This window comes from Tamandua tetradactyla, chromosome 19 (genome assembly GCF_023851605.1).
Source record: "Tamandua tetradactyla isolate mTamTet1 chromosome 19, mTamTet1.pri, whole genome shotgun sequence".
Taxonomy (NCBI): Eukaryota; Metazoa; Chordata; class Mammalia; order Pilosa; family Myrmecophagidae; genus Tamandua; species Tamandua tetradactyla.
Window position 1 is genome coordinate 50,646,604 of NC_135345.1, and position 23,053 is coordinate 50,669,656.

Genomic DNA, 23,053 nt, shown 5'->3' on the forward strand with positions numbered 1-23,053 from the left:
AAACTAAGGTACAGAACTAAGTAACTTCAAAGTGATTCCTTTTAACCACTATGCTATGATGAAGACAGGGGGTTACTACAGGAAGGTTCAAGAAATAAAAGCTAACAGCAAAATGAAAATAGAAAAATTGCCAATAAAATACACATGACAACAAAAGGCCAGTAGTCTGAGTCAATTTAGTATACGAGAAATAAGCCTACATGCAGATTGTTCAGTAAAGGTCACCTGAGCCTCCAACAAAAGTATATGAAAAGCACTGAAAAACCTAAGACCTTACCAAGACAATAAATCCTGACAGGTTCAAGTCAAATATTACATTAACAAAAAAGAAAAATTAAATAGGACACTTCAATAATTCTTTACTTTTTAAAATCAGCTAAGTAAGTAGAGCACTTAGAAAAACTTGACCTGCCACAATGTAAGCATAAATGTAATTATTTAAACAAAATAATTGGAAAAGCACTCCCAAAACTACTTAATATTATAAAATTATTAAAGACACTTGCTTTATTTAAATAGACATTGAAGTTTTTGAAGTATCCTTAAAAACACAATCATATTCTGCGTGCTTATTTTGCTTTTCAGCCTAGCTGGTTTTAACAAATAAATAACATTTTAAATTTCATCTAATTTATCAGCTAATTGGTGAAAAAACAGAATTTAGGAATAATGTGGAATAGACTTAAAAAAAATAAAATCTAAACTTTTATCTACAAAATTTATGTACAATTTCTGTGAAATTATTTAAGTTTAGCTGTTGCACTAAAGTGTACTGCCCAGCATGTCACAATGCATAGTATAGCATTTAAAGTCATGAATTTTAAAAAGATCACTCTGGCAATGGAAAAAAAAGAAGGCCAAGTCTGGATACACAAAGCACCAGGTAAGAGACAGTTATTGTAGATAAAGCAAAAAATGCCCTTGAGCAAGTTACCTAATTTGTCCCTACTTTTTCTCATCTATAAAATAGTAATATTAATTATCTATACCTCACTTGTTTAATATGTAGATTTAATCCATATACTAAACAATCTGTAGAAGCCTGAACGAAGGCAATGATAGCATGTAGGGGGAGGACAAGGTAAATCTGTGAAATTTAGGAAGTAAACTTCAGCAGGGCTTGGTGACAGACTGTGTTACTTTTAAAAGTCAATGTTCATGTCCATGTTCGGAAAGAAAACACTGCATCTGATTAGATGTCTGCCATGGGCAGAGGGCGGCATGGTAGTGAATGATAACACTCGGGGCCGCATATTTTCTATTTTTGTTCCCAAGTTTCTGGCCTGTGGGTGACTGGGAAAACTGTGGTACTACAAACTGAGATAAAGAAAATAAGAGAAGATAAAATGAGTTATCTTTCAACAGAAGTCTGATGTGTCCATAGGCCAGCAGGATAGAGATACCATCAGGAAGTTGGCCACACAAGTCTGAAATTAAGAGAAGAATCACAAAAGTGCAAAAACTACACTCAGATTTCTTTTTTTAATGAACTCCTTTGATAAAGTCCCTAAGTTTAATTCACTGGCATGAGATGAGAACCATCTCTTTACTCTGGCTTTCACTGGTCTTAAATCAAGTGATCAGATTTTGACACAGACATTGTGCAAAACACAAATGAATAAGGATCAAAATAGTAATGAATTTGATACAGAACATAACAAAATTACCTTAACATTCTAAAATGAAAAACAGATTAAATGTTAATAAAACTTACACATGTTTTCTAAACACTAGAAAGAAATAATGAGTTATATCACTAAATTTCCTATTTAAAACCAAAATCTGCCTCTCTCTAGGAACAGGAACCCTCTTTAAGTCACTTCCTATGAAGTTCTCTAGAAACAAGAAACTGCCTAACCTTACAGTAACTTTTATACAGTAACTTCTTATTAACTTTTCTCTGGCTGAGCTAGTCTTCTCAGTCAGGGTCCTTAATTCATTAGCACGTAAGATAAATTCCTCGGTAACCTACATGGCAATATGTACCCACCTTCATGATTCCATGAAGTAAGGCAATTCACTAATCACCAAAGTCCTAGTTTGGCAAGGGGTAGGACCCACCTGAATCGTTCTGTCCGAAGACATAATTAACTCTTATGCTCTTGAATTGCCTTTAACGCAACTCATGTTCAAATTCTGTTGTGCTTCTGATTCTTGACTCCTATTGTACTAACAATCCTGAATCCTGACATCACTTGCCATACAATTCTCAAAAAAAGCACCACACAATAACTAAGGAAAACCTCAGTAGGGAATAGTGAAAGAGAGCAGCTGATGTGGTAATGGGGGCTTATGATGAAGTAAATAAAGGGACGACAAGATAAAGAAGAAATATTAATTTTTAAAAATACAAAAAAGAAGCTACAGGAGAAAATAAGCCAAATAAGTTCACAAAATATATTTAGAATTAGAGCAAACACACATATAGCATATATTAAATAACAGACAAGACATGATTGCAAGTGCTTTGCACATAGTGAATCATTAACTCTATTAAACTCAAGGGTAGTAACTGTCATTATACCCATTTTACAAGTGAAGAAGTGAGACCATAAGAAGTTAAATGACATGCCTAGGTCATACTGCCAGTAAGTAGGAGAGCCAAAATTCAAACCATGGCAGTTTGGCTCCAGAATCAATGGTTTTCACTATTATATTAGCCTCCCTTTTCCCCATAAACAGGTAGATGGGCAGTCTAATTTGTCTCATAATTTTTCTGCTTTTATCCAGTAACTGCAATTGGCCTTGTAATGGCCCAAAAGCTGAATAAGCTATGTTTAAACCCAGCTCCCAGTCATTAACTGTGTAACTATAAGTCACCTCTCCTCCATAGAATTGTTTCCTAGAAAATTTCTAAGGTTTCTTCTAGTTCTTAAGATGGTAAAATTACTATTGATATAAGGATGTATAAACAATATGATATATACCTACAAATACATTGATAAATGTTGATAATACATGAAAGAAAGTTTCTAATGACTTAAAAGTATAAAATTGTAGAAAATTAATATTTACATTAAAAATAATCCAATTTTACACTGGGAACTAAATTGTACACAGCCAGATCACATTGTCATGGTGATGAATACACAAGTACATGATGATATTGTGAGCCATTGACTGTAACCATGTCAAAAATGTTTGTATGTCAAGAATGTGTATCTGTTCACTGTTTATAATAAAAATATTTCTTAAAAAAATCATATTGGTCCTCCCTCACAAAAATAAACGTGGCTTAAAACAACCCTAAAATACACAACAGGAAATGCGATTAAACACTTCAAACCTGAAGAGACTTAGTTTAAAAAACAAAAAAGGTTTGAAAATCAGATGTTGTAAGTAACATATACAAACGAGTAAAGTCAAGAAATGAAGTTGACTTTAAGACACATTTAACAAGATGAAAAGAAAAAGAAATGAAGACTAAATGTAAAGGGGTACCCTCTTCAAGTCCAATGAAATCCCAACCAGGAATTTCCTTGACCTGACTCATCCCTCAGGAAGCTCTAGCATCAGCCTCAGAGCATGCTAAAGAAATGCCACTTCTAGAGGTATGAAAAGAAACAAACTGCCACTCTATTTACTTTATTTAAAAAGTAGAATAAACCTTAAATACCAATATATAACTCAAATAGCAAATTGTATAAAAATTCAACTCTAAAGCACAAAAATGATCATTCTTAAAATGCAAAAACTGTTTCACGAAGAGTAAAGGTTTTACCAAAAAAATGTCAGGAATATATTCTCCCTGATGTCAAAAAAGTCAAAATTAAAAAGATCAGTACCTGTCTGAGTTGTATACGTTATAAATGTATTAGCAACTATTTTTCCCTGTTTTCCTTCAAAATCGTCATCTCCTTCCTCTTCAGACGAAGAACTAAAATGTTCTTCAACAAGCTTTTTGGCTGCAGCTTGATTAGCCTTCTTGATTTCCTCAAATTTTCTCTGAGACATTAGCTCTGTTTAAAAGAAAATAAGGAGAAGATCTTCATTTCTGCAAAATCACTTCTTTTCAAAAAGCAAGGCATAATGTACTAATATATCCTTGTACGGCGGGGTGACATTTCATACTTTTTCCATGTGAGTATGCCATTATTGCAGCACCATTTGAATTTTTTGGTTTGTTTGGTAAGTGCACAGGCCAGGAACTGAATCCAGGTCTCCTGCATGGCATGCGAGAACTCTACTATTGAACTACCCACACACCCCCCTAATATATCATTCTTAACATGCATTTCAAAGTCACCTTTGGAGCAGTCTAAGAAAATCCATGAGAAACAGTATTTCCTGTCTTTCTGGAATATTCGCTTATTTAAATTTTAAATTACTAATGTAAAATTCACTTTATACTTGATTAACTGATAAGCACTACCAAGTTAAGCTTTCTTATTTTGGGTGCTATGTTTGTACTTAATAATGTTTTATCTTTTATTTCCCCGTAAAATATTTTCATTTCTTGTTATAGCCAATACGGGTGGGACTCATTCAATACTTCAAGTAAAACTGATATAAAATGTACATAATACCTACCTAAGAATCTTTGAGTATTGATAGAAAAGAAGTATTTTTAAGATAAAGAACTCAAAAATTGATGTACAATAACAGAGATGATAAATATCATTAATCTATGGGAACTTAGCACTTAGAGATATATAAGAAAAAAGGCCAAATTAGACAGATAAGTTGAAAATGTTCATAACCTGATAAAGTAAGATCAGTTCAAGAAAAATTAGACAAAGTTGACACAACTACCTTCTCATACATTATTTCTTATAGTTAAATCTCAGTTATTCTAGTAAAGAGTGCTTACTTTCCTTCTACCCACAAAATCAAGAAAACTCATCAAAACTGTTTAGAGGTCTCCAAATTGCACACCTCACCACCACTATAAATTCAGTAAATTCAAGCTCAGAGATATTATCTCACTTTAAAATTAGCTTAGGAAATTCTGCTACCCTTCTAAAAAAATACACTCCTAACACAAAAATAAAATGACTTCGAGGACGATCCCTGCCCTCAACCCCCACCACTCTTTTATTAGCATGGCCAATTAAAAGCTGCTGTGTAAGCACACCTGGGCTCCACTAAAACAGTCTTGGATGAAACCTACTGACATATCCAACAAAGCAACACCAGATATACCCAGGGAACGACGTGCAATTCTGTGAATATAAACCACAATCAAGTACAGGGCCACTAACTCAAATGCTTACCATGGCTTAGACAAGTAAAGCAAATAAATAAAGGCATTCTGGTAAGATGGATAATGACAACTGGTCCCAGAGGTAGGGGACATAATATGGAAAGTACTGTGAAATGGAATACCCAAGCCCAATCAAAACGAGATTTCTATAACATCTCAGCTGACTGCTACCATGACCAAAGGTACACAAGCCTTGTAAAAACAATAAAAATCTTATTTTTCAAGAAAATGTGTTAACTAGATCTTTATGAGATTAAAACACCACCACCCACTGCTAACCAAGTCAGATTTAAAGCACTGTATTAACCAAAAAAAAAAAAAAAAAAAAACTACTACAGGATAAATAGATCCCCAAGCTACAATCCCTTATTGATTTAGGGTTCGGTAAGCAAAAAAAAAAGAGTGAACAAAAAAAGAACAAAGTTAATACCAATGAAAATGAATGAGGCGCGATGGGACTCTGCCTAGAATGCCGAAAATAATAGCTGTCTGAAAGGTTTGAGAAGTGGGGCCAAAAATAAGCTCCCCAGAGAGACGTAAGAACGAAGAAAGGTGAAAAGAACCTGAGGTACCTGTGGGACACCATCAAATACACCAACATACACATTGTGGGAGTCCCAGAGGAGAAGAAAGAGTGAATAGGGAAGACAGAATATTTATCACCAGTAGACTGCCCTGCAAGAAATGCTAGAGTTCTGTAGCTTGAAAAGAAAGGACACTAAGACAATTGACCGAAGTCACATGAAGAAATAAAAGTCTCTCGTAAAGATGACATGGATAAACATAAATCCCAGTACTATTGTATTTTTCATTTCTAACTTCACTTTTTTTTTTTACTTCCCACAAGATCTAAAACGCAATAAAATGCAATGATTAAAATAATAATAATAATAAGCTTCCAAAGGATAAGGAAAGAAGTGAATGAAAAAGGACCAGGGCGGCAGTCCTGACTAATAAGTGCTTATAAAGCATCCAGGTGAGGCTGAAGAGCGGCGTCATTCTCACCACTGGCTATGGAAGTCTGCGAAGCTTCAGATGCCTTGGGGCTGTGCCCAGCAGAGCCACCTACAACCGCGGCCGCGGCTCCTCTGGGGCTGGGGCCAGGACAAGCTGAGCCCACCCACTCCTTCTCTCGCCCTCCTCCAGCGCCGCGGAGATAGACTCCATTTCCCGAAGAGGGGGCCGCAGTGGCCCGCCCTCGAGCTCGGCCTCTGCCACTGGCCACCTGGCGCCAGGAAGCTTCCATCCCTGCATGGGGGGGGGGGGGGGGGGGGGGGACAGGGAAAAAAGAAAGAGTGAAAGGAGAGTGAGTTGAGGGTGAGGAAAGGGTGAGGACAGAACGCAGTTAGGGGGAACCGGTGTGAGAGGCCGGCGTGTAGGCTCTCTGCCTACAGAGCACGGATGAGGTCGAGCAGTCGAGGCCCTGCCTCTCCCGGAGGGCAAGTCACCGCTAAAACCGGGCTCTGGAGATGGACCGCAGAGAGAGAGGTTTAGGCAAAGAAATGGACCGTGGGGCGAGAAGCATCCAACGCCGAAGAGGCAGAAGCCTGGAGAAAGAATGCGCCGCCCAGTTCTCGGCGAAAGCGCGGTGGAGGAAGACCGGCAAACTGACCCCACGGCTCCCTCCTGGAACTGCGGTAGCGGACCTCACAGAAAGCTACGTCTCCTTACCGACCGGGCCCGCCCCCAGCGACTACAACTCCCAGAAGTCCCGGCCGACGGCCCACAGTATGCGTGGCAGCAGAGGTAGCTTCCTTATCCGGCAGAGTGCGCACGCGCAAGCGTGTGAGCCGACCGGGCCGTTGGGAACTACAGTTCCCGGCGTGCTTGGGTCTCGGGAGAGGTAGGCGCCGAGAGAGGGTCAGGTAGGGAAACGGGCGTTCTTCCTCTAATCCTGAACCCAGCTGAATGTGAGGATTCTGTTGGGGTGACAGTAATTGGCTGTCCCCCAGCATAAGCTTTACCTTCAGACTTGCTGATGGGAACAGGATTCTTATTAACACAAATTACAGTGAAAACCCTAGATTTGGATTCCGTGAGGAGGGAGGGAAAGACGCATTAATAATAAATATCTAACATTTAGATAGTGTTTATTAAGTAACAGGCACGATTCAAAATATTTCACATATGTAATCTAACTTGGTACTCAAAATAACCTATTTTTATCCCCGTTTTATAGCGGAGGACATTGAGACACAGAGAGGTTAAGGAACTTATCATTGGTCATATGGATAGAAGGTGATGAAGCAAAAATCAAACCCAAACAGCCTGACATTAGAGATTATATATGATAATTTGGCACCCCAGAAAAACACCTTAAACTTAATCCATTCCTGTGAGTGTGAAACCATTGTATGACAAACCTTTTGATGAGATTACTTCAGTTGACGTGTGGCCCAATTCAATCGTGATAGGTCTTAATTCTACTTTTGAATCCTTTATAAGCAGAATGAAATTCAGAAAGACAGAAAGCCATTGGATATGAGAGGCTGAAAGTCAACAGAACCAGAAGAAAAGGGACAGGCTGAACTGTGCATTGCTGTGACAGGAGCCAAGGCCCAAGGACCACTGGCAGCCAACCCCGGAAAACCAGCCTTCTGGAAGAATGCATGGCCTTGATGATGCCTTGATGTGGACTTCACCTAGCCTCAAAACCCTGAGCCAATAAACTCCCATTGTTTAAGCCAATTCATTCCATGGTATTTGTTTTAACAATGAGGAAACTAAAACAGCATGCTTTTAATCTCTTAATACAGATATTGCAGACTTTTTTGTAAGTTATCTTAACTCAAATGTACATAACTTGAAACTGACAGGTACACAGCAACTCTCTTAATATTCACTTCTTTCTATGAAGTTTAAAATTGCAAGCATTATCTGTTGTATCTTCTAGAGTTGAGTTTTCAAATGCAAGAAAAGAACTGTTATAGTCTTGGAGATAATACAGTGATAGGCTCTGAATAACGTCTAAGAAATGCTTACTGTCTCCTATTAGGGGAGATCCTGCTTAGAACCATGTTACATGCCAGAAATCTGAAGGATCGCATTGTCCAACTCCCTGTGTCAATGCTCCTTGACAACAAATTTCTTCCATTTCCCCAAACATCCAATAGCTAATAACAGTAACGTTCATCAAGTGCTTTCTATGTGACAAGCATTCTTCTAAGTCGTTTTTTCTTTTACACATTTAATCTTCACAACGACCCCATGAAGGAGGTATTGTTATCATTGATCCCATTTTTAAAATTAGGAAATGAAGACACAGAAAATGTTTGTGTTCAAAATCCTGGCAGAGTAGGATTACAACTCGGATGTGTGACTCCCGGCCTGTAATCTTACCCACTGGGCTATATAATTGCTGTGTAAATGTATTTGATGTTTACCTAGAAATTCTGGTTATTTTTAGAGCACGTAAACACACAAAAAGTTCACATAATCAGAATTTTCCCCTGACATACTATACGAAGAAAATTGATAACTATAACAGTAACTTTTAGAATCAGAAAATTGATGTGCTCTCTGAACAAACAAGCTTTTATTATAGTATTGTGATAATTTTTTGCAGTGTAGAGCTTGTGTATATCATAACCCAGAAGCATATATAAATCAAAAATGCTTTGTTGAAATTACCTTAGCAGTTGTTTTTACTTTGAAGTTTCAAATAGCATTTAAGAAAAACAAGAATTCCTTGTGCTAATCAAAAGGGAACATGGGTTAAGGATTGAGAAATATAATTGTGCCATTCTTAATGAATTTTAACTCTTGAGATACAATGCCGACAAGAATAGCCAAAAATAAAAAGGTTTGGCAATACCAAGTGTTGGTAAATGTTGGCTGGAACTCTCATATTTACTGATGAGAGTGGAAATTGATTCATACACTTTCAAAAAATGCCTGGCATTTAGTTGTATCTACTAAAATTCAACGTGATCTAAACTAAAGCCCTATGATCAAGCAATCCCACTTCTGGGCATATACACAAGACAAATGAGTGCATGACTCCACAAAAACTCTTATACAAGAATGTTTATAACACCTTTATTCATATTAGCCAAAAAAAATAAAAGCAATGATGTTTCAGTTTGTTAATGCTGCCAGAAATGCAATATACCAGAAATGGATTGGCTTTTATAGAGGTGATTCATTAAGTTACAAGTTTACAGTTTTAAAGCCATGAAAAAGTCCAAACTAAGACATCCAGGAAAACATACCTTGACTCAAGAAAGGCCAGTCTGGGAAGGCATTTGACTGGCATCTGCTGGTCCTTTGGCTTCTGGTTTCAAGCAGCTTGCCTGGGGCCATTTACTTTCTGCATCCACAAAGGATCCTGTATCACAAAATGTGTTAGCTCTGAAGCATTTTCCAAATGGCGTCCTTTTAGAGGATGGGTCAGTAAGTGACCCACCTTGAATGGATGGAGACTCATCTCCATAGAAACCACAATTGGATGGGTCACATCTCCACGGAAACAACTTAATCTAAAAGATCCCACCTAACAATATTGAATCAGGATTAAAGAACATGGCTTTTCTGAGGTACACAACAGTTTCAACCCAGCACAAACCCTAAGGTCCACTAGCAGGAGAATAAAAAACAAAGAGTGGTATATTTATATAGTGTAATATTATGCAAAAAAAAATACCAATGCATATAGCAAAAAGGATAAATCTCAAGGATGCCATGTTAAACAAAAGAGGCCAGAATCAACAGAGTACTTACTTGTAATTCCATTTTTATAAAGCTCCTGACCAAGTTATAGAAGCCAGATCAGTGCTTCTGATAATGGCAGGAAGATTTTAACTGGGGAGCGGTATGAAGTAAACTTCTGAGTGATGGAAAATATTCTATCTTGATCTAGGTAGTAGTTTTACCCATATGTACATAAGTAAAAACTCATTAAATGTATATTTATGATTTGTGCAATTTACTATATGTGCAATCTCAAAAAGGAATTCTAAAAATAAATATGGAAAAAAAATAGGGTATCTGAAAACCCCCATTGTCCTGCCATTTTAAAAACAAGATTTAGTTTTATTCATTTGTTCATTAAAGACATATGTCCTTAGAAGGATTGTTTTGCCAGATTATCCATACATAACTCCCCAAATACATTTGTTTTTTTGCTTTTGGATTCATGACATTAAAAAAATTAAAACACTTTGAGTATTTATTTTTACATACAATAAAATGCACCCGTTTTATAATCCAGTGAGTTTTGCCAAATATTAAATTCATGTAACCTTCACCACACTCAAGGTATAAAATAATTCTATCACACACCCCCATTTTTTTTTCTTTTTGCATTTACCCACATATTTTTTTATGAATGGCACCCTTCATTCCTTTATGTAGGTAAGTTTTCATGTGATACCACTTTCCTTCAACTTAAAGAACTATTTTTAGCACTTCTTGTAGTGTAGGTCTGTTGACGACACATTCTCTCAAGTTTTGCTTTTTTGAAAAAGTCTTCGCTTTCATTTGTGAAGAATACTTCGACTGGTATAATGACCACTGGACTTATCGCAAGTTTATCTTCTCTTGAGGATCAAATTCCTGGTATACTTGCTGCCTGATATCTGAAATTAGTAGTTTCATGGGTATTGTCCATAATGTTTATGGTTGGAGAGTAAGTCTGGCCCCCAAACTAATAGCAGAAGTCTCAGTACATGACATTTTGGAAGAAGCTATTTTGACACAGCTCTTTCAATATTATATAAAATCAAATCATTAAAATTAGAGGTTATTGTCAGTTTTTTGACAAGCACATCTTTACTTACACAGATACTGCGCCAGTTATCAGTTTATTGCCCCTCAGCTCCAATTCACCCTTCAGTGTATGCTCTGTGGCAGTAAGCAGAATTTTAAGTACCTCTACAGTGAACACAATATTAAACTTTCTCAATAGAGGGCACTGGAGAGACTGCAAAAGGGAAGATCTCCTGGTATTTCTTGCTTGCTGAACAGTTAGTCAGCTGCTGGGTCAGCGACCTTGCAGACACTACCTGGCCTGGCTCAACATGGAAACCAGAGCCCCTGAGGCCTCTGCCTTATTCCAGCACCCCAATTTCCTGTGGCCCACAGGGATCCCACCAAGCCTCCCTTGCCCTCCATGGGCACCTCCATTCCCCTGGTTTGTCAGCATCTGGCACCACTCTCATTGCAGGTCAGGCCATAGTTCACTGATGCTCTGACCCCCATTTTCTCTGTAAGTCCTTTCCTCTGGTTGCAGATAAACTGCTCCCCATCTAAACTCTGGAGAGTTGCTTCCTGCTTGCCCAGCAACTACAAACCAGCTCTGGCTTGGACACAGCTAATTTTTTACTATCCAATGGGCTGGGACAATACCTTTTTCAAAAAGATCTGAGCTCCAAGTTTTGGGAAAGGCCCTGCATTTGTTGTTAAGCTGCCAGAAAGCAATATACCAGAAATGGAATGGCTGCCCTTCCCACCCCCCACCTTTTAATTTTATTTTTTTAGCATGGGCAGCCTCCAGGAATAGAATCCAGGTCTCCAGCATGGCAGGTGAGAATTATGCCACTGGACCACCACTGCACCCCTTGAAATGGAATGGCTTTTAAAAAGGGAATTTAATAAGTTACACGTTTACAGTTCTAAGGCTGTGAAAAATGTCCAAATTAAGGCACCAACAAGAGGTTACCTTCACTCAAGAAAGGCTGATGCTGTCCAGAACACCTCTGTCAGCTGGGAAGGCACGTGGCTGGCGTCTGCTGGGGTCTTTGGCTTCTAGACACCTCTGTCACCTGGGGAGACACATGGTGACCTCTGATAGCCTTCTCTTCTGGCTTCTAGTTTCATAAGGCTTCCCCGGGAACGTTTTCCTCTTGCATCTCCCAAGGTCTCTGGCTGTGTGGGCTCTATCACTACTGCTCTCCAAGCATCTGCATCAGCTCCCTGTCTTCTTCAAAATGCTTCCCCTTTTAAAGGACTCAAACTGACCAAGATCCACTTTGAATGGTTGGAGTCATATCTCCATCTGATCAAAAGATCACACCCACAATTGGGCATGCCACATCACTTTAGAGATAACCTAAAGTTTCTGCCCTACTTATTGAATCATGATTAAAAGAAACAGCTGCCCCACAAGATTGGATGAGGTTAAAAACATGGCTTTTCTAGGGTACGTAATAGCTTCAAACCAGCATGAGTTCCTTCCAAGTTTGTCCTTCCTTGTTACAAGTTTGTCCTTCCTTGAGTACTCTCCCTCAGCTCTAGAATATTGTGTACGATTTCCTTATTCTTAAAGTCATTCTTTTATCAGAGTCTAATGATTCTCTAAAATAAAGACATGAAAGAAGTTTAATATAAACCTAATCACTGTATTATTTCCATGTCCTGATCAGACTCAGGCTGAATTAGGCCCTGTGTACATGTCATACTGATATTACTTGAAATATTTGATATGACCCAACCAAACTGAATGCAGCAAAAAAACTAAAAACATGTCACGGAGAAAATAAATGATAAGATTTCAAAAATACAAGCATACCAACCAAAATAAGTAAGAAAGCTGTTCTGCCACAGGTAAAACAGAGGAGGATTGAAAAAATGAAATAAACAGGTTGATTTTCTTAGCCAGGTTTAAATGCATATAACTTCAGGGAACTGTTGGGGATTGAATCATGTACTCTGCAAAAGACATGTTTAAGTCTTAATCTGTATACTTATAGTGTAAATTCATTTTTAAATAGTACCTTTGAAGATATTGTTGTTAGTTAAGGTGTGGACTCATTTGTGAAAAAGATGGTCAAAGACCCTATTTAGATGAGGCCAGATTGAATCAGTTTGGACCAAACTCAATATGGCTAGAGTCCTTAAAAGCAAAAGAGATTTGGCACAGAAATAGAAGCCAGATGTCAGTAGAAACCAGAAACCAGAAGAGGCCAAAGACAAAGGGAGAGATTCAAATCAAGAAACACTAAGAATTGCCAGCAAGATAAGACCGTAACACCACAGACTCTGGGAGAAAGCATGGCCCCTTGAGATTTATTTTAGACTTCTAGTCTTCAAAATCATGAGACAATAAATTACTGCTGTTTAAGTCAACCAGTTTGTGGTGTTTGTGATAGCAGTCATAAAGGTTTCCTTTTTGCTCTCCTCAGAAATACTCAGTATTCAAGTAAAAATAGTACCGTGTACTGTGAATTTCATGAAAATAAAGTATTCTTAAAGTACTTTTAATAATACGGAGCTAATGGTTTACTCAGTAATACTAAGAATTCAATGAACAAAATAATATTGTGTAGTCTGGGGCAAGGATCGTGCCATGGTGGAATTCTAGTCTAACAAATGGGAGACACGGGTTTGATTTCTGGAGCCTGATCATGCCTAAAAAAAAAAAACTTCCCTTCTGGGTTCAATTCCTGGAACCTGCACATGTCAAAATAAAAAATATTGTGTCATGTGAATTTCTTGAAAATGAAAATAAAATAATTTTAACAAAACTAGGCTAGCGTTTTGCTTTTGCCAGGAAAACCTTCATAATAGACAGCAAATGAATTATATATGCATTCATTTGTTAAAAAAATTCAAATATTCAGCTAAATTCATTAATCAATAAGTAATGGATTCTACCTGGTACCCAACACTGTCAGGTACTGGACATACATATTCAGAGATGGGAAGGGGTCATTGTAAGTAAAATAACAGGGCGGAAGATAAAGAGGCTCATGAGGAGCTAAGAACTGGGAAAGTTATTTAGGGATGGGTAAGATTTGAATGGGATAGAAGAGGAGCATTCCCACGGGTAGGAACAGCATGAACCAAGAATCAGAAGTGAAACTAAGTATGACATGTTCTTGAACCAGAAAAGAGAAGATTCTGTTGAGTCCCATGGCAAAGGTGATAAAGTTAGGGATGACCTTGAGAAAAGAGGTAGAAAATTTTAATTTCAATATTGACAGTAAATAGCCACTGTGAGATTCACAAGAAGGGAGGTGACATCATGAAAGCAGGATTTTTCAGGAAAATTATAGAATTGTTTGAGATGGGGAGGCAAGTAGAACGGCCACCTAGAATGAAAAATTTTAGTGGATGTAACTCTCGGTTTACGTATTCAGATGTGCCAGAAATAATCCTATTTCAGTAATCATGGCCTTTCAGTCAAGTTAAATTGGGCTCTTGGTTTTATCTTCCCAGGATTAGTTGGAAAATTCATGCATTTACTAGTTCATTCAACAAACATTTATTGAACCCCTACTATGTGCCAGGCCTAGAAAAAGAGCAATAAATGAAACAGCACGTCCGAGCGGAATGTAAAATTTAGTGGAGGGGACAGATAAATAAGTGAACAAATTTAAACGTAAGGTCAAAAAGTGATCTATGCATGGAGATAAGGTAATAAGGATGTTAATTTAAATCAGATAATCAGGAGGATATTCTCACAAGATTACATTTGGCAGAGACCTGAATGAAAGGATGACATGAACAATTGTATATGGGGGAGAGAATTTCCCAGGAAAAGGAAATAGAAATGACAAGGGCACAGAAAAGAGCACATACTTCATATGTTCAAGGAACAGCATGGAGACAAGGCTGTTAGAGAATGAGCCGACAGAAGAGTGGTAGGAAAATTAGATTAGAGAAGTAATCAGGGCCATTTTAGGTAGGGCTAGGATGAAGGTTTTGTATTTAATTTTAAGCAAACTGAGGTCAGGAAGTGGCATCACATGACCTGAGTTTGCTTTTATAAGACCATGCTGGCTTCCATGCGGAAATGGATTATTGGGAGAGGAGAAGCAAGAGTGTAATTAGAGACCAGTTAAGAGGCTACCATAGTAGCCCAGGTGAAGAATGGTGGTTTGGGTTAGCAATGGAGGTGGTATGTTATAGGCGGCCTCAAAATATATTTTGAAGGTTGAGCTGACAACATTCACTGACAGATCAGATAAGAAGTATGAAAATTCATACTTCCAGAAAGGATGACTCAAAGATTTTGGCCTCAGGAACTGGGTGAATGGTGATATGATTGATGGAGGGATGAAATCTGGGGAAGGAACAAATTTGAGAAGAAATTCATGAGTTTGGTTTAGGACACAACAAGTCTTCACCAAAGGAGATAGATAGGTCTGGGGTTCAAAGAAGAAGTTGGAGATCTAAATCTGAGAGTCTTAAGCATACAGGCATTATAAAGTGCCACAGGATATATGAATTCACTTAGGGAGTGAATATTGTGGCCACAGGACACTTTGACATCTAAAGATCTGGATCATCTGGAAACAGGGAGATGTAAGTCTAGTCAGAAAAGTGACTGGAAGCCAAGTGTCCTGAAAGCCAAAATGTTTCAGGAAAGAAGGGGTAGCTATTTCCATCAAATGCTACTGAGAGGTCTAGTAAGTCTTTAAGTCAGAATTGACCATAAGATCTGGCAATGTGGTGACCCTCACAAGAAGTTTCAGTGGAATGATAGTAGCAAAAACTTCATTGGCTCAAAAATTGGTTCAAGAAGGAACGGAGAAGAATTCTGCAAGGACAAATTCTACATGTATTTTTACCATAAAGGGGAGCAGAGAAATGGATATTTCTAGGAAGGAGCATAGGAGGACAAGAGTAAGTATACTTTTAAGATTTGAGCCATTGTATGCTGATGGGAACAATCCTAAAGAGGGGGGAAAGGGATGATGCATAGCAAAGGGAGCTGGGGAGAGAGAATTATTAAGAGCAAAGTTCTTGAGTGCAATAATCTAAGAGCCTGTGCACAAGTGGAAGATGTAAACCTTAAATAGGAACGTGCAGCATTTGTCCTTGTAACAGGCTCATCTCAGGTGTTCATCAGGCTTTCCCTCATCTTGCATGCTGTAGTGGAAAGACCCTAAAGTCTAATGCAGTGCTCCGTTCACTGGCAGACTTTCTCTAGTCATTGATCATCAGAGTGCAGAGACCCCTTAGTCTGTATGGTTTTTCCAGGTCTACTGGCTCTTTATTTCAAGGCCATGTTTTATGCATGGAAGATTTTTGGAGACTTTGAGCTCCAGGTCCAGAGTACAGACTTCCTGAAGGAAACAGCTAAGTATAACATATTGTTGTAAGATATAATTTTTTCAGGTCTTGCTCAGGTGAGCTCAGCAGCTGACCTCTGAAGATCCTTTCCAGGCTTCTTGTTGTATTATTCTTCTGTATTAATTTTTCCGGCATTTGCATTAAAATTGTGATGCTAGAAACATAATAGTTCCTAATATGGCCTGACAGTGCCTCAGGCATATACTGGTAAAGCTTTTTTTTGTTTTTGTTTTTTTGTTTTTTGTTTTTTTTGGCATGGGCAGGTGCCGGGAATTGAGCCTGGGTCTCTGGCATGGCAGGTGAGAATTCTGCCACTGAGCCACTGTAGCACTGCCCATGCTAAAGTTTTTATATACATTTATTTCCACAATTATTATGTTCTCCTCTTAAAGAGAACATCTGAAAAGCCCTGGCTCTGAGTTAACTCAATGCACTTTGCAAGACATGCTTGTCACTCACCTTTGGCCAAACAAAAAACTCACTTTCTCTGAATGTGTTAAAAGAAATTTCCTTTAAAAACTAGAAGGAAAAACCTGCAAGAAAGATTGACATTCATAAATCACCTAGAGGGAAAAAAAAGGAAAAGAAGAAGAAGATAGAACTAGTTGGGATAGAATAACTTATTACGAGGTTATGAACTCAAGAAATAACTTTCAACCACTCTAAATATGGGATGTTTCATTTCTAATGGCAGCACTTTGGGGAGTTATTGTCTCGGTGTTTTGTCTGAAGAGGTTCCTAGAACTTCCACTATTGCACATTTCCCACTCTCCTCCCGTTATTGCATGGATTTCCTCATCTCCTGCATGGACTAAAGTTAATTATCTAGGCAATTCCACTCACCATTCTCAGGAAGAGTGTTTTTTAGATCGCCGGTAATGACTCATTAATTAATCATGAAATCAATTTAGTGGTTTGCAAAAGCACTTAAAAAAACAAAGAACTAAAATAGGGTAGGTGAAATAAAAATTTTCAGAGTGTATTGTATGTTGTAAGGCTAAGTATTCTTGCCTACAAAAACAGGTATAGCTCTGTGTTTTCCGGCTCATGATTCAAAATGAATTTTTGACTGTGGGCCATAATCAAGGAAGTTTGAATAAGACTGCACTGGAAAGAGTGACCCTTGCTGTTACACCTATCCTCAGAAATGATGCTTTTTTCTTCTTTTCTACTCTACTGAATATTCACTTCTAAATATCATTTATTTCTGTGTGAGAACTGCCTGCTCGTAGTTTTTGTACCATGTATCTGTTTTGTGTGTCTTAACACTGCAGCAAACACATGGGAAAATCCAAACAGTGAAGCAAATTTACTGTGTTTATCCAACATTTGACTTTAGAACCAGATAAGCCTTAAGGTTAACTCTTTGTATCCTGATTTAGATGTTCCTTTTGTTTTATTATCAAATAAAAGTCCGATATGGTTCATCTTTTTTTTTTAGTTGAAATTTTAAAATATTAAGTACCATCTATTTTCAGCACACTTCAGTAATGACATTCTTTTGTTCTTCCTCATGCAAAAACATTTTTTAAATTTGTGCATTTAGTCCCTATCATTATACACTCTAGGCATTCCTAGATTACACATCTCAGTCTTTATCGTCTATCTTTCTTTGTGATTTCATTTATGCCCCAGCCCTCCTCCCTCTATCATTCTCATATGCAGCTTCATTCAGTGTTTTAACATAATTGTATTATAGTTAGGTAATATTGTGTTGTCCATACTGAGTTTTTATATTCAGTCCTGTTGCACAATCTGTACCCCTTCAGCTCCAATTACCCAATTTCTATCTCCTGATGGTCTCTGTTACCAAGGAAATATTCCAAGTTTATTCACTAGTGTCAGTTCATATCAGTGAGACCATACAGTATTTGTCCTTTTGTTTCTGGCTAATCACACTCAGCATAATGTCCTTAAGGTCCATTCATGTTGTTACATACTTCATAACTTTATTCTGTCTTACAGCTGCATAATATTCCATCTTATGTAAATGTCACAGTTTGTTTAGCCAACTGTCTGTTGATGGACATTTTTGCTGTTTCCATCTCTTGGTAACTGTCAATAATGCTGCCATAAACATTGGTGTGTAAATGTCCATTTGTGTCCTTGGCCTCATGTCCTTTGAGTAGAGACAGCATAAATGGGTCCTGTTTTTTAATCCATTCTGCCAGACTATGTCTTTTGATTGGAGAGTTTAATCCATTAACATTCAGTGTTACTACTGCATGGGTAGTACTTTCTTCTACTATTTTGCCTTCTGGATTTTATACGTCAGATCTGATTTTCCTTCTTTTTACCTTTACTCATAGTCTTCCTTTCTACACTCTTCTCCACACCTCTCTCTTCTGTCTTTGTTTCTGTCTCTAGTGTTCCCTTTAGTATTTCTTGCAGAGCTGGTCTCTTGGTCACAAATTCTCTCAGTGATTTTTTGTCTGAAAATGTTTTTAATTTCTCCCTCATTTTTGAAGGACAATTTTGCTGGATATAGAATTCTTGGTTGGCAGTTTTTCTCTTTTAATAATTTAAATGTATTATCCCACTGTCTTCTCGTCTCCATGGTTTCTGCTGAGAGATCTGCGCATAGTCTTATTGGGCTTCCCTTGTATGGGATGGATTGCTTTTCTCTTGCTGCTTGCAAGATCCTCTCTTTCTCTTTGACCTCTGACGTTCTGATTATTATGTCTTGGAGTATGTCTATTTGGATCTATTCTCTTTGGGGTACGCTGCACTTCTTGGATCTGTAATTTTAAGTCTTTCATAAGAGTTGGGAAATTTTCAGTGATAATTTCCTCCATTAGTTTTTCTCCTCCTTTTCCCTTCTCTTCTCCTTCTGGGACACCCACAACACGTATATTCATGTGCTTCATATTGTCTTTCAATTCCCTGAGTCCCTGCTCATATTTTTCCATTTTTTTCCCTATAGTTTCTGTTTCTTGTCGGATTTCAGATGTTCCATACTCCAGTTCAGAAACCCTATGTTCTGTCTCTCGAAATCTACCATTGTAGGTTTCCATTGTTTTTTTCATCTCTTCTACTGTGTCTTTCATTCCCATAGTTCTGTGATTTGTTTTTTCAGACTTTCCGTTTCTTCTTTTTGTTCTTTCCTTGCCTTCTTTATATCCTCCCTCAATTCATTGATTTGGTTTTTGATGAGGTTTTCCATGTCTGTTCATACATTCTGAATTAATTGTTTCAGCTCCTGTATTTCATTTGAATTGTTGGTTTGTTCCTTTGACTGGGCCATATCTTCAATTTTCCTAGTGTGATTCATTATTTTTTGCTGGCATCTAGGCATTTAATTACCTTAATTAGTTTATTCTGGAGATTGCTTTCACTTCCTTTATCTAGGGTTTTCTTGCTGGATGAATTTGTTGTCTATCTGTTCTTTGACATTCTGTTCAGCTTTATCTGGACCTTTAGCTTAAGTTCTGTTTAACAGAGAAGAATTTTTCAGTTCTTGTTTTCTTGTTTCTTGCCCTGCTTGTGTGATGCCTTTCCCCCACACACTTAGGAGGGTCTACTTAGATATTATAGACCCCAGCCAGATTCTCCCAGACCAAAGTGGCCTCCTATCAGGAAGAAAGAGTCACCTGTGTCGGTTTTCCCTGAGGGTGAGACCCAGCAGGTTGAAAGACTTTCCTGTGAAGTCTCTGGACTCTGTTTTTCTTATCCTGCCCAGTATGTGGTGCTTGTCTGACTGCAGGTCCCACCAGCATAAGATGATGTGGTACCTTTAACTTTGGCAGACTCTCCCTGCTGGGGTGTGGTGGAGACAGAGGAGAGGTTGTAGGCTGATTTTAATGGCTTCAAATTACCAAGCCCTGGTGTCTGAATTCCTTGATGGAGGGATTCCACCTGGGTGGGGCTTCACCTCTCCCCTGGGGAAGGCACAAGCTCCAGATAAGCTCCCAAAAGAGCTCACTTCTGCCTATGCCTAGGGCAGTTGCAGACTGAAAAGTCCTGCCGCTGTATCCAGAGGCAGTCAAGCCTTTGTAGATACACAGCCACAAAAACCTCTGTTTCCTTCTCCCCCCCCCCCACCTTTTTCTGTCCCTTGGCACCAGGGCAAAAATGAGAAACCTCTGCTTTGATCAGGTTCACCTAAGCTGGAGGCCTATTTTTAGTACTCAGAATTTGTTAATTAGTTCCACAATTGACGTTTGATTGTGCCCAGTCCCTGCTGCTGGTAAAGTCCTTTCCTTTCCCCTCTGGGAAGTGGCCTGTGTGGGAGGGGCGCTGGCCACTGCAGCTTTGGGAACTCACAGTTCTGTGGGGGCTCACAGCTGGTCCAGCTGGTCCAGACTGGGGTATGCTGTGTGTCTGGTCACTATCGTGGCTCCAGGAGCTGTTCTGTACTGTTTCTGGTTATTTACTAGTTGTTCTGGAGGACGAACTAAAATGTGTACGTTGTTAAGCCGCCATCTTGACCTGGAGGTGTGGTTCATCTTTTCATGAGACCTTCTAGATGTGGTGAATTAGTCAATGTTAAGTCTTTCCATTCTCTAAATAATCATTTCTGTTTCTTTGGTTTTAGTTTGTATTTGTCGTTTAGGCATATTTCTCTGAGCATTTGTCTTTTCTGAATTAAAGTCTCATACCCCACTCAGCCACTATTTATTCACAAATGGCAATTCTTAGCCTTTTAGTCATTCTCCAATTGCCATCCACCTCAAATTAAAAATATTCAGGGTTCATGAAACAGAACTGCATCCAATTTTCTAAGTTTTCTAAATTCATATAGCCCATAATTTTTCTACAAAGACAATAAACTATTTTTTCTTAAAAGTTCTTCCTAATGAAATACATCACTTTTATAACCTCTCTGTAATCCCTTACTGAGAACAACGCAATCTACAAAATTCCCTACCTAGGCCTCAACTGCATTTGATTGCTTGGAGCCAATCATTTTTAAAGTTTAATTTGAATTACTTTACCCCAACGTTACTCTTAAGTGATTTATCCATGCTAAAGTTCATCCACTTGTTTTAAGATCATGTTTCACAATGTTAAATATGATTAGTGTACGCAGGATCCATTTTTCCTTACCATTTATTTTATGGTATCTGTTCCCAATCTCATATACAATTTGGGGGGAAAAATCATTGTTGTGATAACTTTTTGAAAGTTTCAATAAACGATATTTAATGATTTCCTTTTGTCCACAAGTCTATTCACAGCTCAAATGGATTATTTAGATACGGGTTCTTGTTTGATAGGACATGTCATTTGAGGAGAGCACTTTGTATTTAGGGAGTAAATGCTCCACCCACATTGCCAATAACCATGGCATACTATATTTGATTGCAGATGAGTGAAATATGCATTGAATCTACATTGTAATCTTTCGTATTTGGTATGATTTATTTTAGACCACTTTCTCTGGAACTACAATAAGTTCACATTTTTCTGGTTTGGGGTGGGAACAAGGGTAGCATGCCCCCTCCCAAGGTAAAAGATAGAGATGAAACGAAGTCAGAGGTGTTAAATAAAGAGGTCTGTATTAAGAGGTTTAGCACTGAAATCTGAATAGGGAATTTCTAGAAAGGGAAGAAATATCCGTTATTTCAATTCAATAAAAACCACCTCACATTTTTTCCATCATCAAAAAGATTCTTTTCCCTATTTAATCAGTGAGTTTCAAATGCCCAATTATTTTAGATGTTAAAATGAAAGGGAGATGGTCAACGCAAACTTCGCATACATATATTACCCAAGAAAAGAGGTATGTTTCTTTGGTCATTGTAAATATGTCGTACACTGTGAAATTCCATCTGAGTGGAGGAATGAAAATATCTATAATGTAGGTCTAGTAAACATCAGTATTTGTTGCAACCTAGGGAACTACAGAGTGTCTTGTTACATTAAAAAAATAAGTAAAAAGATTGTATCCCAATCCTAGAAACCTCTGATAATGGTAGGCAAATGGTTGTCCCGTAAGTGGCCTGGGCAGCTCATCTGTCACGCTGTGGAGAGTAAGAAGTGAGGCTACTGGGAGAGACAATGGAATGCTATGACTTTTGTGCCACCAGGTTACATGTGTTCCTCAGCATCATGAATCTTTGTAACAATTCCAGGAAACAGCTTCCTACTCTCTCAAGAACTACCCCAAGTAGCTTCTTGGATCAAGTCCAGTTAGCTGAAGCTCAGCCCAGATAAAGAAAATGAAGCCAATTAGAAAGAGGAGAAATTGGCATTCTGAAAAGAAATCCAATATCAGCTATTTTGGAGGGCCAGCATTGTCAGGCTGGTGAGTAATTTTGTGGTAAACTGCTATTTTCAGAATCCTAAAGGGATGCATTGGTAAAAATGTGTTCTTTCATCTCTAACTAGCTAGAAAACCACAAGCCAGACATGCAATGTAATTCTAGAGCATATTGTCTCAAATTTACTCAGTATTCACTCTGACTAGCTTAAAGTGGAAACATACTGATAACAGGCATTCTATCTCCATGTAGAACCTCATAAATCTCCCAACTTGGTCTCTGTAAAAAGCAATCACGGGGCAGGCCATGTTGGCTCAGCAGGCAGAGTTCTCACCTGCCATGGTGGAGACCTGGGTTCAATTCCCAGTGCTTGCCCATGTAAAAAAAATATATATAGTAATCATGTACAGTGAAAAAAGCACTCAACCAATAATTGAAAGTTCCGAGTTGGCACTAAGCTAGCTGAGTGAGTTTCTACTTAAGTTCTTTAACTCTCTTTCTCTCACTTGTTCAAGCATTCCATACAGTTCGGTACCTAGCTTTGTCAGCGCTTAACATTTGGGTTTATTTGTTTCAAGTTATTTTAAAAGATAGAAGACAGCACACATACAGCTGAAGCCCTGTGTGTTTC

The 23,053-nt window shown here is 38.1% G+C and overlaps 2 protein-coding genes across 5 annotated transcripts in view; one reads left to right on the forward strand and one right to left on the reverse strand.

Annotated features, from left to right (window-relative positions):
- Positions 1-6,979, reverse strand: part of NFXL1 (nuclear transcription factor, X-box binding like 1) — a 73,455-nt gene extending 66,476 nt beyond the window's left edge. The window contains exons 1-3 of one of the 3 annotated variants that reach the window (XM_077136790.1): positions 6,875-6,979; positions 6,209-6,451; positions 3,786-3,959 (exon numbers count right to left, since the gene is read on the reverse strand). In XM_077136790.1, the coding sequence (XP_076992905.1) occupies positions 3,786-3,959; positions 6,209-6,449 (415 nt within the window). In that variant the 5' untranslated portion in view covers positions 6,450-6,451; positions 6,875-6,979. Of the gene's footprint in view, positions 1-3,785; positions 3,960-6,208; positions 6,452-6,711 lie in introns of all 3 variants that reach the window. The other 2 variants (XM_077136789.1, XM_077136788.1) reach the window with 2 other exon arrangements.
- On the forward strand, positions 6,480-8,297 carry LOC143663210 (uncharacterized). 2 transcript variants are annotated; one of them, XM_077136791.1, is made up of 2 exons: positions 6,480-7,046; positions 7,652-7,946. In XM_077136791.1, the coding sequence occupies exons 1-2, from the start codon at positions 6,673-6,675 to the stop codon at positions 7,686-7,688; spliced, it is 411 nt and encodes a 136-aa protein (XP_076992906.1). In that variant the 5' UTR covers positions 6,480-6,672; the 3' UTR covers positions 7,689-7,946. The 2 variants fall into 2 exon arrangements, 1 of the variants encoding a protein (XP_076992906.1); XR_013165868.1 differs by having other exon boundaries at positions 6,960-7,068; positions 7,652-8,297.
- The last annotated feature ends 14,756 nt before the right edge of the window (positions 8,298-23,053 follow it).